The following is a 20,013-nucleotide window of genomic DNA, read 5'->3' on the forward strand; positions in this document are numbered from 1 at the left end:
CATGATCCCTGGGCGAAGCTGGTGCCTTTAAACAAAGTTTCTCCCCGGGCAACTGCATTTGACCCCGCATATGCCACCCAAAAGCAATGTTGTGGGAGTTCTCTCTAACTCCATCTCCACACGTGAAGCAGTCTTGGGTGTGAAATTGATGTTACACAATTTAACGATACATATTTTCAGCTCTGGATGGCACCCTCGCAAGTGGTTATAGCTGTATGGTGTATCAGGTGGCTCATTTGTGCGGAAAGAAGCGGAATGGGAACGGCAGACTAGGTTCCATAGTCACCTCACAGACGCCGTATGTGCCGAGGATACCACTCCTCTACCCCTTCATCCAGGTGCCAGGGAAAGACTCAGTGGGAACTGCCCCGCGGCGTTAGTCTGGTTGTATTGGCGCGTAGTAGCTCGACCGAACAGCGTCCGCCAGAGAGTAGTAAACCTTCAGGTCTCACTGCTGACCATACATCTGGTTTTGTTTCATCAACTCTATAGCCCACGGACTATTGAAAATAATTCACGAGAAAATATCAAATTATATGGATATGGTCAATGTCAATGGTATGTCTGGAAAATCTGATGTGTAATCTCCATCTTCTGAGGGTGTGAAAGTAATGGAGCAGCCTTGAAACTATTAGAAACTCCAGAAGAGCAAGGGACACTTGGTAGTGTGGACTTGTTTGTCACCGGAGTACAATGTACTCACAACTCACAGAAAGGGCTGCAAGTTCTACCGGATCTTTCTGCAAGAAGTAGTATTCAATTTAAGTATTCTCAGGATCGGATACTGCCTAACGGGCAGATGGTCCATGATTTATAGTTGCATGAGTTGCGGTCTATTGTTGCTCCTCCTCGTTCTCCAGACCTTGCCGGACAGCAGCATTTAACCCTCTTTTCTCTGGTGAAACGGATCAGAAGATAAGTGTAGTAGCACTGTTTCTCACGAATATGCCCCCGTTGCTGGTAATAGTAGCATTCTTTCTTGTTCGGCGGCTGTCTTCGCTCGATGCTAGTCATGAAATACCCTCTGCTCTTTCAGAGTACCATCGCCCCTGTATTCAAGGTATCCCAACCTAGCCTGCATGAGTAATATTCAAGGCTTGTGATCCTACGGCTCATCGAAGAAGAAAAGTAGCCGAAAAGTTCGGCATGAAGGCCGACAGCGCAACGGTTGGTCGATTACATAACCCGATAAGACGCCAGCGCCATCCCCGCACGTCGAGGGGTATTTTCTTTTGTTTTCTTCGCAATTAGGCTTAAAGTGATTTCTTTAAATCCATGAACCCTCTTCGCGCATGCGGTAGATCAGTTCAACTCCTCCGACAGCTCTCTGCCCCATTCCCCGCCTCTCCCCTCTCAGCAAGGCCCAACAATCCCTTCAATCCAGCTGTTCACCCCGCGAAGATCCGACGCACCATGGCCTCCGCAATGGCTAAGCGCCTCGAAGGCAAGACCATTCTCGTTACCGGTGCCTCCTCTGGTATCGGCAAGAGTACTGCGAAGGAGTTTGCGCGCACCTCGCCCAAGAACCTCAAGATTATCGTCACTGCGCGCCGCCTCGAAGCGCTGAACCAGCTCGCGGCTGAGATTAAGGAGGAGGTTGGCGATGGTGTGAAGGTGCTCCCTGTGAAGCTCGATGTTAGCAACCCAGCGGAAATCAAGAACTTTGTGCCGTCGCTGCCCGCCGAGTTCAAGGAAATTGATGTGCTCGTCAACAATGCGTGAGTCACGGATAACGAGTGGGGCTAAAAGGGGCCGAAGTCGCGGTTGAGATGCTGATAATTGCCATATAGTGGGCTTGTTAAGGGTGTTGCCCAGGCTCCCGATATCGACGCCGAGGATATGAACCTCATGTTCAACACCAACGTTACCGGGCTTATTAACATGACCCAGGCCATCCTACCGATCTTCAAGAAGCGCGATGAGGGCGGCCGCGGCGATATCATCAACATTGGTAGTATTGCTGGCCGTGAGCCCTACGCTGGTGGTGGCATCTACTGTGCCACCAAGGCTGCTGTTCGCTCCTTCACCGAGTCCCTGCGCAAGGAGCTGATCGCGACACGGATCCGTGTCATTGAGATCGATCCCGGTCAGGTCGAGACTGTACGGATGCTCTTTCGCCTCCGCCTATTTGCTGTATTTACAAGCTAATTTGGATGTAGGAGTTCTCTGTTGTGCGATTCTACGGTGACAAGTCCAAGGCCGATGCCGTCTACAAGTAAGTTGCATTGAGTGTGGCCGGTTCGAGTGTACCCGATCAAAGCTGATCCATAATTTCCAGGGGTGTGGAGCCTCTTACCGGAGATGACATTGCTGAGGTTGTTGTCTTTGCCGCCGGTCGTCGGGAGAACGTCGTCATTGCCGATACCCTGGTGTACCCGAGCCACCAGGTATGTGATAGCCTCAATCTTATCATTGGTCTTCAATTCGCTCAAAACTGACAACTTGACAGGCTGGCGCGGGTATTTTGCACCGCAAGTCCTAATAGGCTGACCGTGTTACAATGCGTGGCATAAGAATAGATAGATAGCTCTAGTGTACATCGTTTCACAATATATGATATTATGTAGAGGATACGAGCCTGTACCACTCACCCCACAGACCAACGCCATCGTGTTAATTGACAAAACCTCTAGTCAGCCATGCAAGTCATGTGTTTGATCAGTCAAACCCCGAAGGCCCATCTATCTAGTGTCCTCGGGGGATAATCACAGCCGATCAGATTTCATTCGGTGGATTTCGCATCAAGATGCTGCGACACCATGCGGTAATTTCTTCGTGGTATCAGAATATGCTGGGGGTTGGATGCTCAGGTCTAGATTCAGGGTAGCGCAATGAATGCAAACAAGACGCACTGTTAAGCTGCTAGAGCATGAGAACTCACCTATCGACGAAGCTCTTTCGTTAGCAGCCGCACCTGCAGCACAAGCATTGCCCCAGTCCAAAACCTCCTCTTGCAAAGCATCCAGGTCGCGACACCTGAGACTCGTGCAGCCTTTAACCGGCTGTTATGCAAGCGCAAGCATATCTATGGCCTAGGTCCTCGCAGGTGGTGCCGAGCATGTTGAGATTATCGTCAAGAGATCTGCATACCCGACCTAGGTGCGTATGCCACTGCCCAGGCACATTGGCAATGCGAAAGAGGCCCACGAGAAGAAACTCCGTCATGGCTGCTGCCGTTGGGCAATGATCTTGAATCCCGTCTGGGCCCACGGTTTGGATATGGTACTTTGTGGCCCGTAGTGTTTGAATGCTGGTCGAGGTACGCGGCCCACTGGCTGGTTCCGCACGAAGAGGAGAATGTACAGGCCGTTCTTCAGATCTGAAAATCACCTCTTGATGGTGCATAGATGCCTAAGGCTGGTATGTTTACTCAGGGTATGAGTTAGGGGACTTTGTTTTAAGCTGCAGACCGCTTGTTAGCCACAGCCAGTCTTGTCTAGAGTGCGTCAAGGATAAGAACGCTTGGGTCAGACGATAGGTTCAATACTTTGTTGGTGTGGTTGGTTCTCGCAGAGAAATTCAATTGTGGAGGGCAAGGAACTCCCTTGCTTTTCTACTCTTTATATCGGAAGCTCGCAACCACCCTCCTCCCGCTGGTGGAGTGACTGCCGTCTTCGGCACTATCAACCTTTTCCCCATCTGCCGTCTCAGTCAAGATGCTCGAAAGCAACATGAACAGCTCTCCGTTGATTTCAGAATGAACTTGCCGTTTCATGCCCGTTGAGACATCCTTGAATGAACCGTGCCACCTACCGCATTCCGACACCTGCAGGAGCGTCCGTGAGGTGTCACCGACCGTGCGTCCGGTGTGGCGCGTCGGGTGTTTGATCGATCATATCACGGACCTGACCTGCTGCCGACTATCCGGCAAGTCTGCAAGTCTGCGGATCTGCAAATCTGCAAATCTGCGAGGATGCAAGGCCGCGCAGGACATGCAGCCTCGGTATGCGTCCCCGGCAGCGAGGCGGGCAAGTCGTCGACCGGACAGAGAGTGCGGCGTCGCGTCGACGCCAGGAAACAAAGTGGCCGCGACTAGGGCCCGCCATGGAACTTCCAGAACACGGAACGCAGGCGGAACAAAGAATTGACTTTTGCGTCTCCCATGGACGACTCGGCGCACAGTCCCCTCTTCTCAGATAAGAGCCGGCGAGAGATAGGGGAGATAAGTATATAAAGTATGATGGAGTGCCATGGGGGTGAAACGAAACCCCGGCAGGCGAGCGCCGCGCGGGATGGCTCCGAGGGATTTACGAGTCGCGCGCCTATCCCAATCCAGGAAATGATGACCGGATGAAATGATCCATGAGGACGGAGTCCCGAATGTGACTCGGTGGTTCTGTGACTCCGCATGCAGCGAGGATCCCCCCGCGAGTTGTGGCCGTGCAGGCGGGGTGGATGGTTCTGCAGACTCGAGACGAGCTCAATGGATGGCCAATGGACGGCCAATGGACGCATTCACTCTTGCGCAAGCATGCTTGGTGTTGTTATTGTTTTCTTCAGGGTCCACCAAGCAGGAAATGCGGAGGTGGACACAGAAAGTTGGAATGGGTCAAATCTCCCAATCTGCAGATTGCGCAGATGTCAACGACAGCGTGATCCGCGTTTCAGGACCCGAGGCAGAAGACGGGACCCTGTTGTTCCATTTTCACAAAAGCACGTTCAGTCGGAGGAGGAAGGGAGGATGGTGGCGGGGTTCAGGCCCAGGAAACCCGGGCAATTGACGATCGTTGATACAGGTGACAGAGCACCGCGCTCTTCACCAGGAGAAGGATGATGCAATTGGGCTGCACAGCGGCCATCTCCTGCAAGCCCAGGCGCGTCAGAAAGCCAAGATTCATACCGGAGATGCGGTGTCGGCCCAACAGGACTACAGAGCCGCGTATCGGAGCCAGCTTATGTGGTGTGCTTCCATACTTCCGTCATCAGAGGCACAGTCCGTCTGCGCCAGATCCTCTGAGCCCGCTTATTGTGCCCCCGTCACCGCATCACGGCGCTAGGCGTGCGAGCTAAGCCCGATAGCCTAAAGCGCCTCGCAGCCCCCACCAGGACGGCAGTGATCCACCGGGGTCTGGAGGAGATTGGAAGCTCCATGGGCTGCAGTGGATGCGGAGGCGTACGGAGTATAGTCGTCTAGTGGACGATTCTCCTGCTGTTCCTATTCTCTATCTTCTGTCTCTGAATCGACTACGGTTTAGTCCCATTCGGTTCCCGTTCGGAGCAGGGCCCAAGTCCCCAAGACCCAATCTCGCTGGGCCGTTCCTAACGGAGAAGAGGGGGGGGAGAACCGAACCCATGCCAGGGCCAATCAATCGCCTGGCCGACCGGCGGAGAGTAGCGTACCAAACCTCGCTGTATATTAGCACTCTTAGCACTGTGCACACTGCACTGGAAATAGGGCCTGGGCTGCTTCCACTCAGCGACACGCATGCCCGCACGCCGACAAAGAGAAGAAAAAGCAAATCTCCAGAAGGGACCCGAAAGAACGTCGAACCATCATGGAATGCTTGGATGATAAATAGGAAAGAAGCAAACCCATCCAACTTCATCCAGCCCAGAGGAAACCCTCCCCCTGCCCCTTTCGGCCCAAATGGGCTCCACACTCTTACGATCTCCTGAAATTGCCTGGCCCCCTTCTCGTCCCCTCCTCGTTTTTTTTTTGCCTGGCTTCTGCAGTACAGAAGCAAGTGAATTTACCCACTATTCCGTACTCGTACTGGCTGCAGTTTGTGGTTGCGTTAAATGTAGCTAATTCCTCCGTTGGGAGTCCACGAGAACTGCAGTCGCCAGTCTGGAGCTCGGATGATGACGGTCTAGATGATGATGATGCTATCGTCCGCTCTGGTCCAAGTAATTTTATTCGGCTGGGAAGCCTCTGATTAGCATTGATTCAACGAGCGTCAGCCCGTGCAGGTTCCCTGGGGGCTCCACCCGGCAACAAAAGAAGCTCCAGCAGCCTCCAAACCCTCCACCTCCGAACCTCCCCCCCTACTTTCTACTGGACTGCTTTCCCCTAATTCTCGACCTCCCTCCCCTCCCCCCTCCGCTCCTCTCCTTCTCCCCATCCTGCAGTCCCGCTCTATCTGACTGCCAAATATTCGATCTGGGCGCACTCCTCCCTATTCTGTCGCCTCGTTTCATTTTTTCCTCTCGGCTGGTCCCCAGCACAAATTTCCGAATTGCTCCTGAATCCCTGCGATCGCGAACATCGACCCTTTCGATCTTTCGATCTTCCTTTTCGAATCGACCCTTTCTCTTCGTCGGATTCCTTGTGACTGAGATTCCTCGCCCAAATGGCCTCCAAGGTGAGCCAGTCCGTTCCGTGTGCCGGACCGCTAGGTCTCGTCTCGTCCAGCCCCTCTGGTCATCACATCACATCAAACCTCCAAACCCTCCGCTCCCCTCGGGGATCAGACCCTCCCCCCGTGCGCCCTGCCATGCGCCCGCGGTGACCATAATCCACGAGCATCCCCAATGGCTGACCCGGTCCCTTCCTCGCCATCCTAGTTCCTCCGAGAGTATAAGCTGGTGGTGGTCGGTGGTGGTGGTGTCGGAAAATCATGCTTGACGATCCAGTTGATCCAGAGCCACTTCGTGGACGAGTACGACCCGACAATTGAAGGTGAGTCGCGGACCTCTTCCCCCAACCAGACGAGCACCTCGCATCGGATCCGATGGCTCATCATTGTCTCGTCACTCCAGACTCCTACCGCAAGCAGTGTATGATCGACGATGAGGTCGCTCTGTTGGACGTCCTGGACACAGCAGGTCAGGAGGAGTATTCGGCGATGCGGGAACAGTACATGCGCACCGGCGAGGGCTTCCTGCTCATCTACTCGATCACGTCGCGCCAATCCTTCGAAGAAATCATGACCTTCCAACAGCAGATTCTGCGCGTCAAGGACAAGGACTATTTCCCCATCATCGTCGTCGGCAACAAGTGCGATTTGGAGAAGGAGCGTGTGGTCTCCGAGCAAGGTACATCAATTCCATCCCATGGCCCTTCCCCAGAGAGCTTCCGCCAATTGGAAACTAACGCGCATATCTTTGATCAGAGGGTGAGGCCCTGGCCCGGCAGTTCGGCTGCAAGTTCATCGAGACCTCCGCCAAGTCCCGCATCCACGTCGAGGACGCCTTCTACGACCTCGTGCGCGAGATCCGCCGCTACAACAAGGAAATGTCGTCCTACCCCTCCGGCTCCGGGGCCTTCGGTGCCCGTGCCCCGGATAACAAGATGGACGTCAGCGAGCCCGGCGAGAGCGCCGGCTGCTGCTCCAAGTGTGTCGTTATGTAAAGGGCGATCCCCTCTTCCGCCCACACGCCACAACCCGCCCCTTTGTCCAGTACTTGGAAAAGAAAAAGTTCGCAAATCACACCACACCATATCAAACCAAATATTTATCCACCCCCACAATACGATACGGAGGGCGCACAAGGTCGGCAGGCAGCACACCACCAGAAAATGAGTTCATACGAACGGGTAATGGGAATTGTGAGAGGTATGACTGTCCAGCGCAGGGAGGGAGGGCTGGGGTTATTCTCTCAGCTCGCCGGGTCCTGCTTATGCTTACAGAAGGAAAGCCGGACTGGACGGAAGGAATTGGATTAGGAAGATGACAGCGGAAGCCAAAGAGGAAGAATGAAAAGAGAAAAAAAAAAGAGTGGTTGATTTGTGCTGCGGCTTCTCGTGCTTGGGCTTGGTTTCTTATTCACCCCGAACGAGCCTGGGACGAGGGCTTGCAATCACATCGCACGATGACTGCCAAACCCCCTTGACGCCAACTTCGTCTCATGAACATATTGATTCCCCTTTTGTTTTCCTCCGATTGCGCGTTACAACTGTTTTTTGTTTATCATCTCATTTTTTTTGTCCCGCGAAAGAATTGTTGGTCCACTATGTTTTAACTCTTTTCACTTTTCATTCATCATCTTGTCGGTCTCAGGATGCGAGGCCACACGGCTGTCAATATATGTTCCTCAACGAAGGGGATTCTTGCTTCAATTTCACTATACCGGCGCGTGTCTTTGTAAGGTTGGCTTAAGTATGATAGAGATTATCCATCCAAATCCGCCCACCTGGGCTCGGCCTCGTATCGTCCAGTTGATGTTTCCACGAGGAGCAATTGCGCTTCGTGAATACCTACTTAATCTGCCTCGACAATCATCTGGCTGGACCATTCTCTGTCCAGAATATTAACTGACCGGGCAATATATACAAGTCATATTTATTGCTCTATGATATAGAGTATCACGGCGTCCAAACCTCTGCCAAGCGGGTATGATACACAGTACAAGGCCCTGGGCCCTCGGCCCTTCAACCTCCAAGCTCACCTACTGGCTATAGATATGCTCCGAGTCTGACGGAGGATCCAGTTCATCCTCCTTCGCAACCCGCTTCCCCTGCACACCAACCTCGACCTCCGGCACCAGGGACTCCAGGAATGCCTTATCGGCCCCCACCAGCGTGACCGTGTTGCGCTTCTTGCCCCAGCGCGGGTAACTGCCCACCTTCACGCCCCGCGGCTCAACCTTAGCCGCCAACTCAGTCAAGTACGGCGCAACCGCGCTCTCAGGCAGCGGCGTGCTGAACATGAAGCGGAACGTGCCCTTGCCCTCCGGGTCTGACAGCCGCGGGACCAGGTGCGGCTTCAGGTTCAGCAGCAGCCGCTCGAACAGGCGCGGCACGCCGGGGAGGATGTGCACGTTGCCGTTGACCACGGCGACGGGCACCCACATGTCGTCCGCGACGAAGAGCCCTTGCTGCTCTGCGGGGATGGCCGGGTCGAACGGGAGCTCGACCATGCGCAGCTTTGCGGTCAGGCCGGGCGATGGCGTGTTCCAGTCGAAATTGGGCTGCATAGGGTGTGGGCGGGATAGCCTCTTCATGCGTTCGAAGGCGGGCTCGTAGAGTTGCAGCTTCAGGCCGAAGGCTTTAGCGATGGATTGGTAAGTAATGTCATCATGTCTGTTGGTGCGGAGGCAGCGCTGGTGTTAGTATGATGGTGTAGATGTTGCTTGGGAGCCTGGCTGGGACGGAGGCCGTGGGCGTCGCGCCCGCGCGTCCAGGTCCAGGCAGAGGAGTAGGAGAGAGGGTGTACGGACGTCGGGCCAATGCCTCCGCTGGTCACGACAAAGTCGTAGCGGGCGCTCATGCGGCGTACGGCCTCTATGATATCCTCCTCATCGTCCGGGATGACCTCCACTCGCTTCAGCTGGATGCCGAGGCCGAAGCAGAACTTGGCCAGGAAGGGCGAATTGGTGTCGATGGTCTAGGGATGGCGTGTAGAACTAGGGTTAGCGCCATTGTCCCGGCTCATGGACAGAATGAATATGCTCTCACCTTCCCACCAAGGACCTCATCACCGATAATCAGGCAAGCCGCCGTGTGGATGGGCTTCGCTTGCGCGGCTGATGTCATCGCGGACGGACCTGAGCGCAGGACCAGGGACGGGGTCGAGAGAGCCGGGGCGGCCGTGCGGGCGGAACCGAAGGTACGGGTGAAATGGTGGGTAAGGAGATTCAGTCGGTTGAGCATGGAAAGAGGGAGGGGGTGCAAGATTGAGTGCAGAGAGAGGACGTCGTTGGTCTTACGTTGGGGAAGTAGAGCGATTGCGCATAAAGTGGGGGAGGGCAGATGTCTACTCCGCCCGCACTTTGAGCTCATCACCGTCCTCTCCCGCATTCTTCGTGGCGCCACCTCCTCCTTACCCTGCGCGTGCACGTTGATATCTTTGCGGCTGGAGAATTCCTAGAGCAGAGCTTGCTCATTTCAGCGGGCTCATTTTTGTACTGTCGCTTTGCGCGTTGTACCACCCGCACATCTCCTATCATGGTGAGCAACCCCACGTCCACGTGGACACCCGACAGGGCCTCCCAACTGCTTTCAACTGGGGATTCGGTGTGTCTAATGCCCGCGTTTTGCAGCCAGGACTATACTCCTTCTCCCCGGAGACGAAGGAGAAGCTGCGCAAGTTTCGCTTGAGCTCGTCGCGAGCTAAGGAGCCCCAGGCTCAGATCTGTACGGTTCCCAACTCCCCATTGCCACGAGTGTGCCCTACGAGCCTGGATATCCTCTATATTCCGTCTGCATTGACGTTCTATGTGGTCAAGTGATCGCCCACGCAGAACAGGCTAATACCATCAACAGATGAAATCGACAAGAACACCGGAGAGATCCGCCCCAAGAATGACGAGACCTACTCCAACATGATGGACCTGGCCGACGACCTGCCCGAGACCTCGCCGCAGTTTATTGTTCTAAGCTACCCTTTGACGCTGGTGAGTGGTCGTCGATCAATTGGAACCTCTGTGCAGAGAACTGATCCAGTGGTGTGCTTTCTAGAAGGACGGCCGCCTCTCTGTCCCTTATGTCCTCCTCTACTACAAACCCGAGAACTGCAAGACCGATACTATGTATCAGTACGCCAACGCAATTGAATTGATGCGCACCACCGCTGGAGTCAATCGGCTGATTCCTGTTGAGAGCGAGGACGATGTCATCTCGATCGCCTCTAAACTGGCCGGCGACGAGTAAACCGGCCAAACCGGAGATGAACGACCGCTAGGCTTGCTTGACGTTGTTCACTCATAGGATGGTATTCGTCAGGAATATATCCCGGGCAGAAGGACTTTTTGTATAGAGGCGGCGTTCGGGCAAGATTGGATGAGACTCAATGCACGGTGTGGCTACGATATGACAAATTATGTGCACGCAGACCACAGCTGAAAGCCCTCATAGCCTACATTTGGAATTCTGACTGGAGCAGAACGATTCCACGAAGCTTGAGTGGTTTCCAGTGGGCTGGGGCTCAATCCCTAGCGGCGCGATCTATCACAAACATGATTTGCAACGGCGCCGTCTTGCGCGCCCGGCTAACGTGTTTGCAAGGGATTTGACAGCCCGATTTTTGAGTCTATTGCTTTGAATGAGCGATCTCTGCACTGGACTGCTCCTCGATCAGACTAGTCAACTACCATGATCGACGTCGTGCAAGTGCCGTGACAGATGCTCTCCTCTTGCCCCTTTCGGGATCCTTCCAACGTACTCCGTACACAGCGACTACTTCTCATGCCACAATGTCCCTCGGGACTGGCTCAGCAGCCCTTTCAGCTGAGCCCGACACTGTGGTCGTCAGATCTTGCTGGCCCCTGTGAACCACAAGTCCCATCTGAGAGACGCCCCCCCTTTCCACGACGGGCTATCCACTCCGCCGGAGCCCAGAGGTTCCCCGAGGGGTTCCTCTCGCTAGCCACGGATCTATTCTCTCATGGTGTAGGGAGTAGATGTAGATCGCCTCTGAGTGCCGTGGTCCAATTGCCCCATGACTCGCGGAGAATCTTCGGCAAGGAGAGACACTGATTGGCCGTTGGTCGAGCTCTGATCGCCGACTACTCCAGTTCGCGCCCACCCCACCCATCCACTAAGCTTCCACCATACTCCATCTCGCCCTGATGACAAAAGTATGACAAAAGTAACTATGACAAAAGTAGCTGAACCTTCATCCCCCAACCCATCCATACAGTAGGAGACTCGGAGTTCGCCGGCAGAGGGTTGGATACAAAGGCTCCCTGGCTCCAGACCACCACGGGCGTTTCGGAATGTTGATAGGACCTCACGCTCGGTCTTCACAAAAAGGGGGAGGGTGGGGTATTCGAGCAAGAAACATAGACCTCGAGCGATAGACGACATTGGGGATGGAAACGTGAGATGCCGACTTCCGGAATTGCGAATTGCATTAAGACACGGTTTGGGTCTGGCTAGGTGACGACTTCATCCCTCCCATACTCGCACTTGCTGATGGATGGTGGCTTGATACTGGACATCTATGTTGACGCAACCGTTGATGCACGAGGAAGGGGGATCCTCCTGCAACATGGGTGGAATGTCTCTCAGAAGAGGGGGTGGTATTGGCCTGGTTTGGGGGCTGTGTTGTATGTTTATAGTTTCCAGCATGTTCGTGAGTGTGGAAATGAAATGGATAAGATGCAGAACCGCAGATACAGTAGCATACAGTAGCTACAGTGTAGACCCTTGACCCTGGCTGAATCAGACTTCGCTGGCCGCGTCTCAAATCCATGTCGGTGGCGCACTGGCGAGTTGTTCATTTGTTGCTCGTGTGCACCCAATATTATTATACTATTGATGCCTCCTGCAGCCCATACATACTCCGGTGCCGCCTGCGTCAACAGTGGCGGGAGCGAGGGGCAGAACGCCTCTTGAGTTCAACCAGACACAACAAACCATGCCCGATCGTTCGAGGCGATCGTTCCAATAGTGCCGGTCGCAGATTAACAAAAAAAAAAAAAAAAAAGCAAAAATGGACGACTAACCTCGTCTCGACATGGCAGCAGAGCAGCAGAGGAGAACAGCAGTACAGCAGTACAGTACTATACCTGTCCACCGGCCCTTACCATACTCAGGCTCCATGTCATGCTCGTACTTGTGCAACCCCCCGTCTCGCTGGGCCCTGGCCAGTCTCCCATCACCAGGACCCGCCCCGGACTGGGGACCAGCGCGAGGCCGGGATCCCGGCAATCGGTGTCGAGACCAGGACAGCCCCGCGCCGCACGGGGCGCATCAGGAGAATCGAGGGCAAGGGAAATTGGAGGGTGATGTCCCAGCGGACTGGACCCGGCACTGACCTGCTGGAACGAACCACTGTGCCCGAGGAGCAGGTCGCGCTTTTCCAGGGGGCGGTTCAGCTGCAGTTGGCGGTGAAGTACGCCTCAGCAGGCCATCCGATCCTCTGTTCTTCTGCTACTTCTGCTACCAGCATCGATGGTTGGATACGGCTGGCATGGCAAAATCAAATCCTGGCTAGCGTCACCAGGAATCTCGCCCCAAGCCCTCACACCCGTTTGTTTTTGCCTGGGAAGAGGAGGGGCGCTTTCAGGTGTGACAGTTACGCAACCACGAGCCCCCTCCTTCCGCAGTGGCAAGGGTGTTCGTCAAGCGAGGTGGCTTCGAATTAGGAACCATCCACAGCCCGGCTGTCAGTTCCAGCCTCCCGCCCTCTGCCTCTGCTCCCCCCACACCACCCAAGATACGACCATCGACATGACTCGTAGCCACAGAGGGAACAAAAGTTCAATAAGCCACGCAGTGGGACCGTTGGGCAACGAGGGATAAATTCATGGCATGGAACGATCTTCTCAGTGCGGGAGAAGCAGGCATTCTTAGCTCCGCAGTAGTTGCCCGTAGTACCACCGCCGTCGAACTCTGATCCAACAGATCGATCCGCCCGCCAGCCCTCCATTGTCTCCGTGAAAAATTGCGTTCGCCGCTAGCCCGGACTTAGCTTGGTGTGGGAGGAGATGCGACTATCCCCAAGGGATACTAGGCCGGGTACGGGATCTTGGAAACGAACGCCTTTCTAGCATCTCCGAGTCCCGCCCGTGCCATGCATGATGCATGGCCGCGGTTGCGTTGCTTGCGGAGCTCGCAGACGACTTGGTATACAATGTGCGTAGGGTATGTACTATGTACTCCTCCAGGAGATGTCGAGGCGACTCTCCGTGAGGAGGGTGGTTGACCTATGCCCTGGCCTCTCCCATTCCTCGGAGATGGATGGTTGTCGCTGCAAGACGAGAGTTCCTTAGCCCACATCACCGGCGCATTTACGTCGTTCCAGCAGTAATGGCAAGGTATTTCTCCTGCGAGGAGGGCGGATCGTCATGGAAATTGCAGGGGGGTGGCTCGTCACCTTATACTTTACACCACAGTAGGCACTATACCACTGGGGGCATCTGCCGTCCGAACATGCTGGTCCATAGTAGATAGTGGACAGGCCCCTCGTAAAGGACATGGGCAATTGGATACACCGTTGCGAAGAGAAAGGTAATATAAACTCTCGCCAATTTCCTGTAGCCGGTCGGGCTCGTCGAAGCGCCGGGCGTTAAAACTGGAGGTGGGGGGGGTGGCTTTGTATCGTCGGGCTCCGGGTGAAGCCTGGACTTTGTGCCTGAAGAAAATCCATATTGAACCACCAAGACCAACACGGGGGAGACAAATCCCAAAAAAGAAACTATACCGGCATGGAGATCGTCGACTCTCCATATCTCGGGACATCGCGAATTAACCCACCCAGCTGCTTCCCCCCGAGCCTGATCGTCGCCCCGTATCACACCAGGATAGATACAACGTTGTCCTCAAATCAAACGGCACGTACCTCCGCCATTCTCCCCTCGCCGGGTCCTTTTCCCTGAAGGCTAACTGCTTCTGGAAACGCAGCCGAGCAGTGGGCGGGTACAGCCGTGTGGTTCAAGACCGCTGGCTGAGGGCGACTGCACAACTCCACCTCCTCCCGGCCGATCGGCTGGGGCCCAGTAGACGCTGTTCTCGCTGAAAGGAGTGAATAGTACTCCATCCTCCATCCTCTGTCCTCCGTCCTCCCTGAGTACGTTGGCGAGCAAGGACGCCTCGTCCGCGCCTCTGCATCCTCGAACAGCGTCGGGACGCGCTGAGGAATTGTCGGGAACCAATGGCGAGCCTGACACGCATGGCCCGGTTGATACCTCGGGTTCAAGTGATGGACTGCGCTGGGCGGCCCCGGGAGGCTTTCCGCCCAGCAAGCTCCAAAGACAACGCCTTGTGGGGGACTGCAGGGAAGCTTGCGATGGACGAAGAGGGCAGGAGTCTCGACAAATGGCGCAGGCGCGGTATTCATCCGAAGCATAATGGCGACCATCGTATCGCTACCATTCCGCTGTCACGGCGAACAGATCGTCGGGGTTGGTTCCAGGAGCAGCAGGAGTGGGGTTGGGGGGTGGGCAAAGAAAGACTAAATGGGGCCCGCTATCATTGGCATCCGCTGGAACCCATGCTTCTGCTTCTGCTTCTGCTTGGTTCTGATCGTACCGCAAAGATACCAGGGATGGCCCCCGTACAGGCGATACGCGGTACCCGGTGGCCGGGACCTGCAGTGGCGACGCGATAATACAGGCTAGGTACTGTATACTGTACCATTGTTATCGTGATGCAGCCAACAGGCCGAGCCCAAGGTACCACCACTACGAACGAGACGAGGACAGAGGATCGTTCTCCATGACATAATTAATCCTGCCCGAGCCCGACCAGGATTTACTTTTTGCCTTTTTTGTTCGCGCGGGCAGACGGAGAATTCAAAACGTTGCGTTGTGTCCAGTGGCCTCCTCGCTTTGCACGGCCCGTCCACATACCAGCGAGTCCACTGGACCCAAGCTGCCGGGATGGTACAGAAATTAGTTACTGTACTGTCGCGGACGGTGTCGTGAAGAGAGCGGAGGGTACAGAGGGTACGGGGGATTGGTACAAGTACATACAATCTGACCGGAGAGCCCTCCGTGATTGGGTTCTCTATACTCGACGTACGGAATTCTATACTCCGTCCTGTCCATTCCCTCCTCGCCGTACCACACTATGACCCAACCCTGCACACTGCAGTCCATGTGCTCGGGTCCGAAGCTTTGCCTCCACTTTCTACCCCGTACGCCGGGACAACTAATCAAAGTGGAGGGAATAATGAATTAATGGAATAATGAAATAACAAATTAATGGAGCCGGTCTACTGGTGTCTCCTGTATCTCCTGTACCCTCCATTCATACGAGTACAAGAGTATTGTAAGATTCCCTTCCCCTTCCCTTTTGGCTGCCTCGAGGAGGACTGGTCGTGTCTTAGGCGTTTCTATTCTGGCTGGATTCTTATATTATCCTTAGCTGCTCCTCCGTTCCTGCGAATCTTCGATCTTTCAGTCTTCGTTCTTCCGTCTTCGTTCTTCGCTCTTCGCTCTTCGTTTCGCGTTCTCCCCTTCCACCCGTCCACCCTCCCCGGGGAGTTCCCTGTACGAAGACCTCCACGCTGGGTCGGGAATCCCAACTCCACGGCTCGGGTCGTCACAATCGACCCTGGTTCCCTCCAACCATCCGACGCTATACACCCCTGTTCCCTTTTCTTCACGTCGATCATTCAATCATTCCATCTCCGACTTTTCTGGGCATGAAGTGATCGTCCACCACCGCCCATCGACATCGATCTGCGACCGAGCATTCGCCATTGCATTCCTGCGCCTTTTTCTCGAAGCGCATAAAAGCCGGGCCCAAATTTCCTCGCCATGTCACCGCAAGACACCCCCGGCCGCTCGGCCGAGGAGAAGCCTGAAGGCTTGTCTAAGTATCTGAAGCGCATGAAGACTGTTCTGCGCCCGCGCTCAGGTTCCAAGCGCCAGTCCGTTGCGGCCCTCCCCGAACCCGCCGGTCCATCGTCCAGCGAAGCAGCGTATGTCAACGCCCGTAGCATTTGATACAGTTTCGGGAATTCCATTTGCTAATGACGTTCTATTTTCGAATTGCGCACAGTGCTCCTGCAACAACCGTGCCTGACCGCAAACCCACCGGCGCCGAACCACCAGCCAAGCTCACCGACTACAGCGCCATGCAGCAGGAGAAAGCCCGCGTGCTCTTCGCCAAATACGGCCTCACCCTCGAGCCCGGCGAGTGGAAGTCGCCCACGGACCTGCAACTCACCCGGGTGACCAAGCCGATCCGGATGCGCGTGCGGCGCACCTGCCACCGCTGTGAAACGACCTTCGGGCCCGAGAAGGTCTGCGTCAACTGCCAGCACCCACGATGCAAGAAGTGCCCGCGCTTCCCGCCCCAGTGCGAGAAGGACGACGAGCACTCGCGCGTGCCTCGTGCAAAGATCTCCGAGATCCGTGCCCGCCAGCCCGGCTCGCTGCCCATCACGCCGCACCTCAAGTTGACGGGTAACCCGGCGGCACCGCTGACGATGCCGTCGCGCACGGGCGGGGAGGACCTCGTCCGCAAGCAGGTCATGCAGCGTGTGCGCCGGCGATGCCACTCATGCCAGACCGCCTTCGCGCCAGGCTCGAAGGAGTGCCTGTCTTGTAGCCATGTGCGCTGCAAGAAATGTCCGCGCGAGCCGCATAAGCCGGACAAATATCCGGATGGGTATCCGGGCGACGTGGAACCGCCGAAGCTGAAGCCCGATCGGACGTACAGGAAGCCACGGCGCCGGGTGCATTATATATGCCATGTGTGCAAGACGGATTATAACCATGGCGTGAATACGTGCGCGAAGTGTGCACAGGCGAAGTGCGCGGAGACTATACGGATTCCGTACGTCGGACTTTTGCTATCTCCCTATTCTTCATGTGAAGATGCTAACCAGTCTACCTTGCAGGCCGAAGAAAATTCCACGAGAACCGGACCCCGATGTCGTCCGGCGAGTCGAAGAGAGAATAGCAGCCCTGCGGATCGCGGAGTGATGCGCTTCTTGTAGCGCATTCCAATGCCCTTACTCTACGTCCACCTCCACTTATCTACTCGCTGCTCGGTTGCATGGGAAATGATATTGTTTTCGTCCTTGTTCCTGGTCCCCAACCTGTAGTCCTGGACTTTCGTTTTGCGCATGGCCATAGCTTACAGATACATTATACGTTGCATCGACTCGCTCTGCGAAGACTGGAATAATCTAATGTTCGACCAGCGTCCGGTCTTGACATTCTCAACCTCTACCTCCAGTGCTCCGTACAGACCCCGTACTGTCTCGTCCATGCTATCTCACTTGTTTCAATCTCCACCGCAACGCTCGCGGATACAGATAAGATGTCCTGCTTCAAGCGTTTTACCACGGGTGTCGGTTTCTCAATCTCTCTTGCTCCTCTTCGGCCGGCGGCAGATAGGCCGTTTAGTGCGTACTGGCTCCAGTCTGGACGTGGGCCCGGCGAGTATGCCCAAACGAGGCATTAATCCAGAGATCCACACAGGGAAGGAAATCCGCCGCGGTCCAAGCAAATTCTCCAGGTGGTCATTGCGGGATGATCATGTTCCCACTTCTTAATACTTCCGTACAGTCCAGTCCCCGAAACAGCCATCGTGGCTGCAGACAGGAATCGCTCTCTCATCCAACACAAATTGGAAAAAAGTACAAAAGTACAGTTACTATTGAATCGGGACTTTGTGTACGCCCTGGTACGCGAGTCCCAGCCCAGCTTTCCTCCACTTCCCCTCGGCTTCGGTGCCTGCATCAGGCCAGATGAGCTCCTGCCGCCGCCTTCTAGGAATTCGGTACAGCGCTGGACGGGGCACTGCATCATAATGTGGTTGCGGCGCGCCCTGCCTGGTTGATGGGTGATGTTGTCTTGCAATCAATCCAGTCGCATGGTGTACAGCGGTATAGTTGATCGTTTCACATGTGCATTGGCCAATGTCATATGGGACCACGTTCAGAGTTGAGAATTAGATTATCGCGTTCCACGGAAGACCGCCCAACGGCCATATGCTTAAGTCCGGAGTTATGCCGCGTTCCACAGTACGTGGCCTCACTATAATAAACTATCCACCGTTCGGAGCCCAGAGCCCTCGCGGGAATATACTGTCCAACGGTCCGAGCCGTTTGAAATGTGGGCTGGTTGGTTGGACCGGGTCCAACTCAACGCAACTAAGGAGGGGTGCTAGTGTGTGAAAGATGCCGGTATTTCCGCTTCCGTCGCATCAAGGTCAAGTGCATTATTCAGAATCGTTAGCGCTTCCTGCCGCTCTGAATCAGGCGATGGACAAAGTACAGTACATTCTGACCTGGCATTTGGCCCTCTGTACTTCGTATTCCGTACGGCGTACGCCGTCTCCGTACGGTAAGTATGAACGCACCCGGGCCCAAGGATTCGTACCGAAGGAGTGGGGCAACAATGGGATTGATAGTACTCCCGCATACTCCCCGCCAGATCTATACCCAGATAGGAAACAGTCTCGAGGCGACCAAAGCGCCGGCGCTCCTTGGGCCTGGGAAGGGCGGACCCGCCGCTGTGGGAGCTTCACCCGGGCCAATGGATGCGCCCGGAAGACGGCTGCTTTTTCTGGCTTGACACGGTGATTCTCACGGGTTTCATCTTGGCGGCGGGGCTTCCGCGGGTGGATTTTGGTTCAGATTAGCGCTTGGGCGCTTGAGGGAGTGGGATGGCAGGGCGCTAGAGATCGTTTTCTATGGTCTGCTGTCATCTTGAAAAAGAAGGAGAGGCCTTGCAATGACGATCCTACGGTGACAGGCCGAGGTAGACTATGTACGAAGTACGTATAGGACTCTATGCTGTACAGTACACGGTCCTTGAGAAATAGCCCGACACTGCGCGGCTGTATAATTCGTAGGGTTGCACAGAAGGACACATCTCCCCCTCAAGTCTTATCCTTGTCGCATGTTTAAGACTAGAATGTCGTTCATGTCTATACTACCTCGCTACTGCAACCATAGCATCTCCCTATAAAGACTAAAAGCGTGCCGGGGAAGCCGAACGCAAGGACGTCCCGCTGTCACGGGCACAACCCCTGCCGAGCGAAACGATCCAGGTGAGTCGCTGTCGATCGAATACTTTGGCGGGACTAGGCCCGATACAATTCCAATCCCGGCTGTCATGCCTTTGTTGTCTCATCGCGACGGGCGTATTGTACAATGTATTCTTTCGGTTTCGATGCGTCAGGCGCCATCCCTCTCTGCTCTATTCTGATTAAGCTAGAATAGCCTCGGGCGCCTTGCAAGGGTTACCGCAAGCGCAAGGGGGGTGTAAGTTGGATCCGGAGTCTTGGGAATTGGAGATCCGGTTGGCCGTCCCGAATAGCAATGGTGGCTGGGGTGTTGAGTTCTATCAGGAACTATTTCTTGTTTCTGTCGGAAGGGTCAGCCGAACGGCGACTGGGTCCAAACGGCCGACTAACCTAATCGAAGAGATTGGACATGAGTCTCGTTCCGCTTGATTTCTACACTGCATAGAACTGCGGCCTGAATAAAGACTGCGCGGTGTTCCACTTGGTATTTGACTCCCGTCACTCACTGCGGTACTATGCTGTTTTTTTGTTTGTGTACGTCCTGTCTGGCGATGGATTCGGAACTTGTCCACGCTGCTTGCTTTCAGGCAATCGGACCACGCCTTCGATGTATGCGCTTGCACCCCTGCCATGCACCTTCAGTTTGTGGTTCTGACCATACGCAACCTCCGATTGGAGCGTCAGAGAGACGGATACCAAAC

General features: G+C 55.0%; 5 protein-coding genes across 5 annotated transcripts; 4 read left to right on the forward strand and 1 right to left on the reverse strand.

The window, feature by feature from the left end:
* Positions 1 to 1,413: 1,413 nt before the first annotated feature.
* Positions 1,414 to 2,482, forward strand: N7482_006901 (SDR family oxidoreductase; the record flags this gene model as incomplete). Its single annotated transcript, XM_056689026.1, has 5 exons — positions 1,414 to 1,718; positions 1,791 to 2,100; positions 2,160 to 2,215; positions 2,279 to 2,387; positions 2,450 to 2,482. The coding sequence occupies 5 exons, from the start codon at positions 1,414 to 1,416 to the stop codon at positions 2,480 to 2,482; spliced, it is 813 nt and encodes a 270-aa protein (XP_056541455.1).
* Positions 2,483 to 6,290: 3,808 nt separating this feature from the next.
* Positions 6,291 to 7,291, forward strand: N7482_006902 (Ras family protein; the record flags this gene model as incomplete). Its single annotated transcript, XM_056689027.1, has 4 exons — positions 6,291 to 6,302; positions 6,505 to 6,619; positions 6,700 to 6,975; positions 7,053 to 7,291. 4 exons carry the CDS (start codon positions 6,291 to 6,293, stop codon positions 7,289 to 7,291), a joined length of 642 nt encoding a protein of 213 aa, XP_056541456.1.
* Positions 7,292 to 8,328: 1,037 nt separating this feature from the next.
* N7482_006903 (flavin adenine dinucleotide pyrophosphatase) lies at positions 8,329 to 9,532 on the reverse strand (the record flags this gene model as incomplete). Its single annotated transcript, XM_056689028.1, has 3 exons — positions 8,329 to 8,962; positions 9,100 to 9,266; positions 9,338 to 9,532. The coding sequence occupies 3 exons, from the start codon at positions 9,530 to 9,532 to the stop codon at positions 8,329 to 8,331; spliced, it is 996 nt and encodes a 331-aa protein (XP_056541457.1).
* A 294-nt stretch (positions 9,533 to 9,826) lies between these two features.
* N7482_006904 (GMF family protein) lies at positions 9,827 to 10,531 on the forward strand (the record flags this gene model as incomplete). The annotated part of the gene is made up of 4 exons (XM_056689029.1): positions 9,827 to 9,829; positions 9,922 to 10,015; positions 10,145 to 10,275; positions 10,340 to 10,531. The coding sequence occupies 4 exons, from the start codon at positions 9,827 to 9,829 to the stop codon at positions 10,529 to 10,531; spliced, it is 420 nt and encodes a 139-aa protein (XP_056541458.1).
* A 5,555-nt stretch (positions 10,532 to 16,086) lies between these two features.
* Positions 16,087 to 17,259, forward strand: N7482_006905 (uncharacterized protein; the record flags this gene model as incomplete). The annotated part of the gene is made up of 3 exons (XM_056689030.1): positions 16,087 to 16,250; positions 16,331 to 17,110; positions 17,175 to 17,259. 3 exons carry the CDS (start codon positions 16,087 to 16,089, stop codon positions 17,257 to 17,259), a joined length of 1,029 nt encoding a protein of 342 aa, XP_056541459.1.
* Positions 17,260 to 20,013: the final 2,754 nt, after the last annotated feature.

The sequence above is a fragment of the Penicillium canariense genome, assembly GCF_028826845.1.
Source record: "Penicillium canariense strain IBT 26290 chromosome Unknown utg000004l_segment0_segment0, whole genome shotgun sequence".
In the NCBI taxonomy this organism is placed as follows: Eukaryota; Fungi; Ascomycota; class Eurotiomycetes; order Eurotiales; family Aspergillaceae; genus Penicillium; species Penicillium canariense.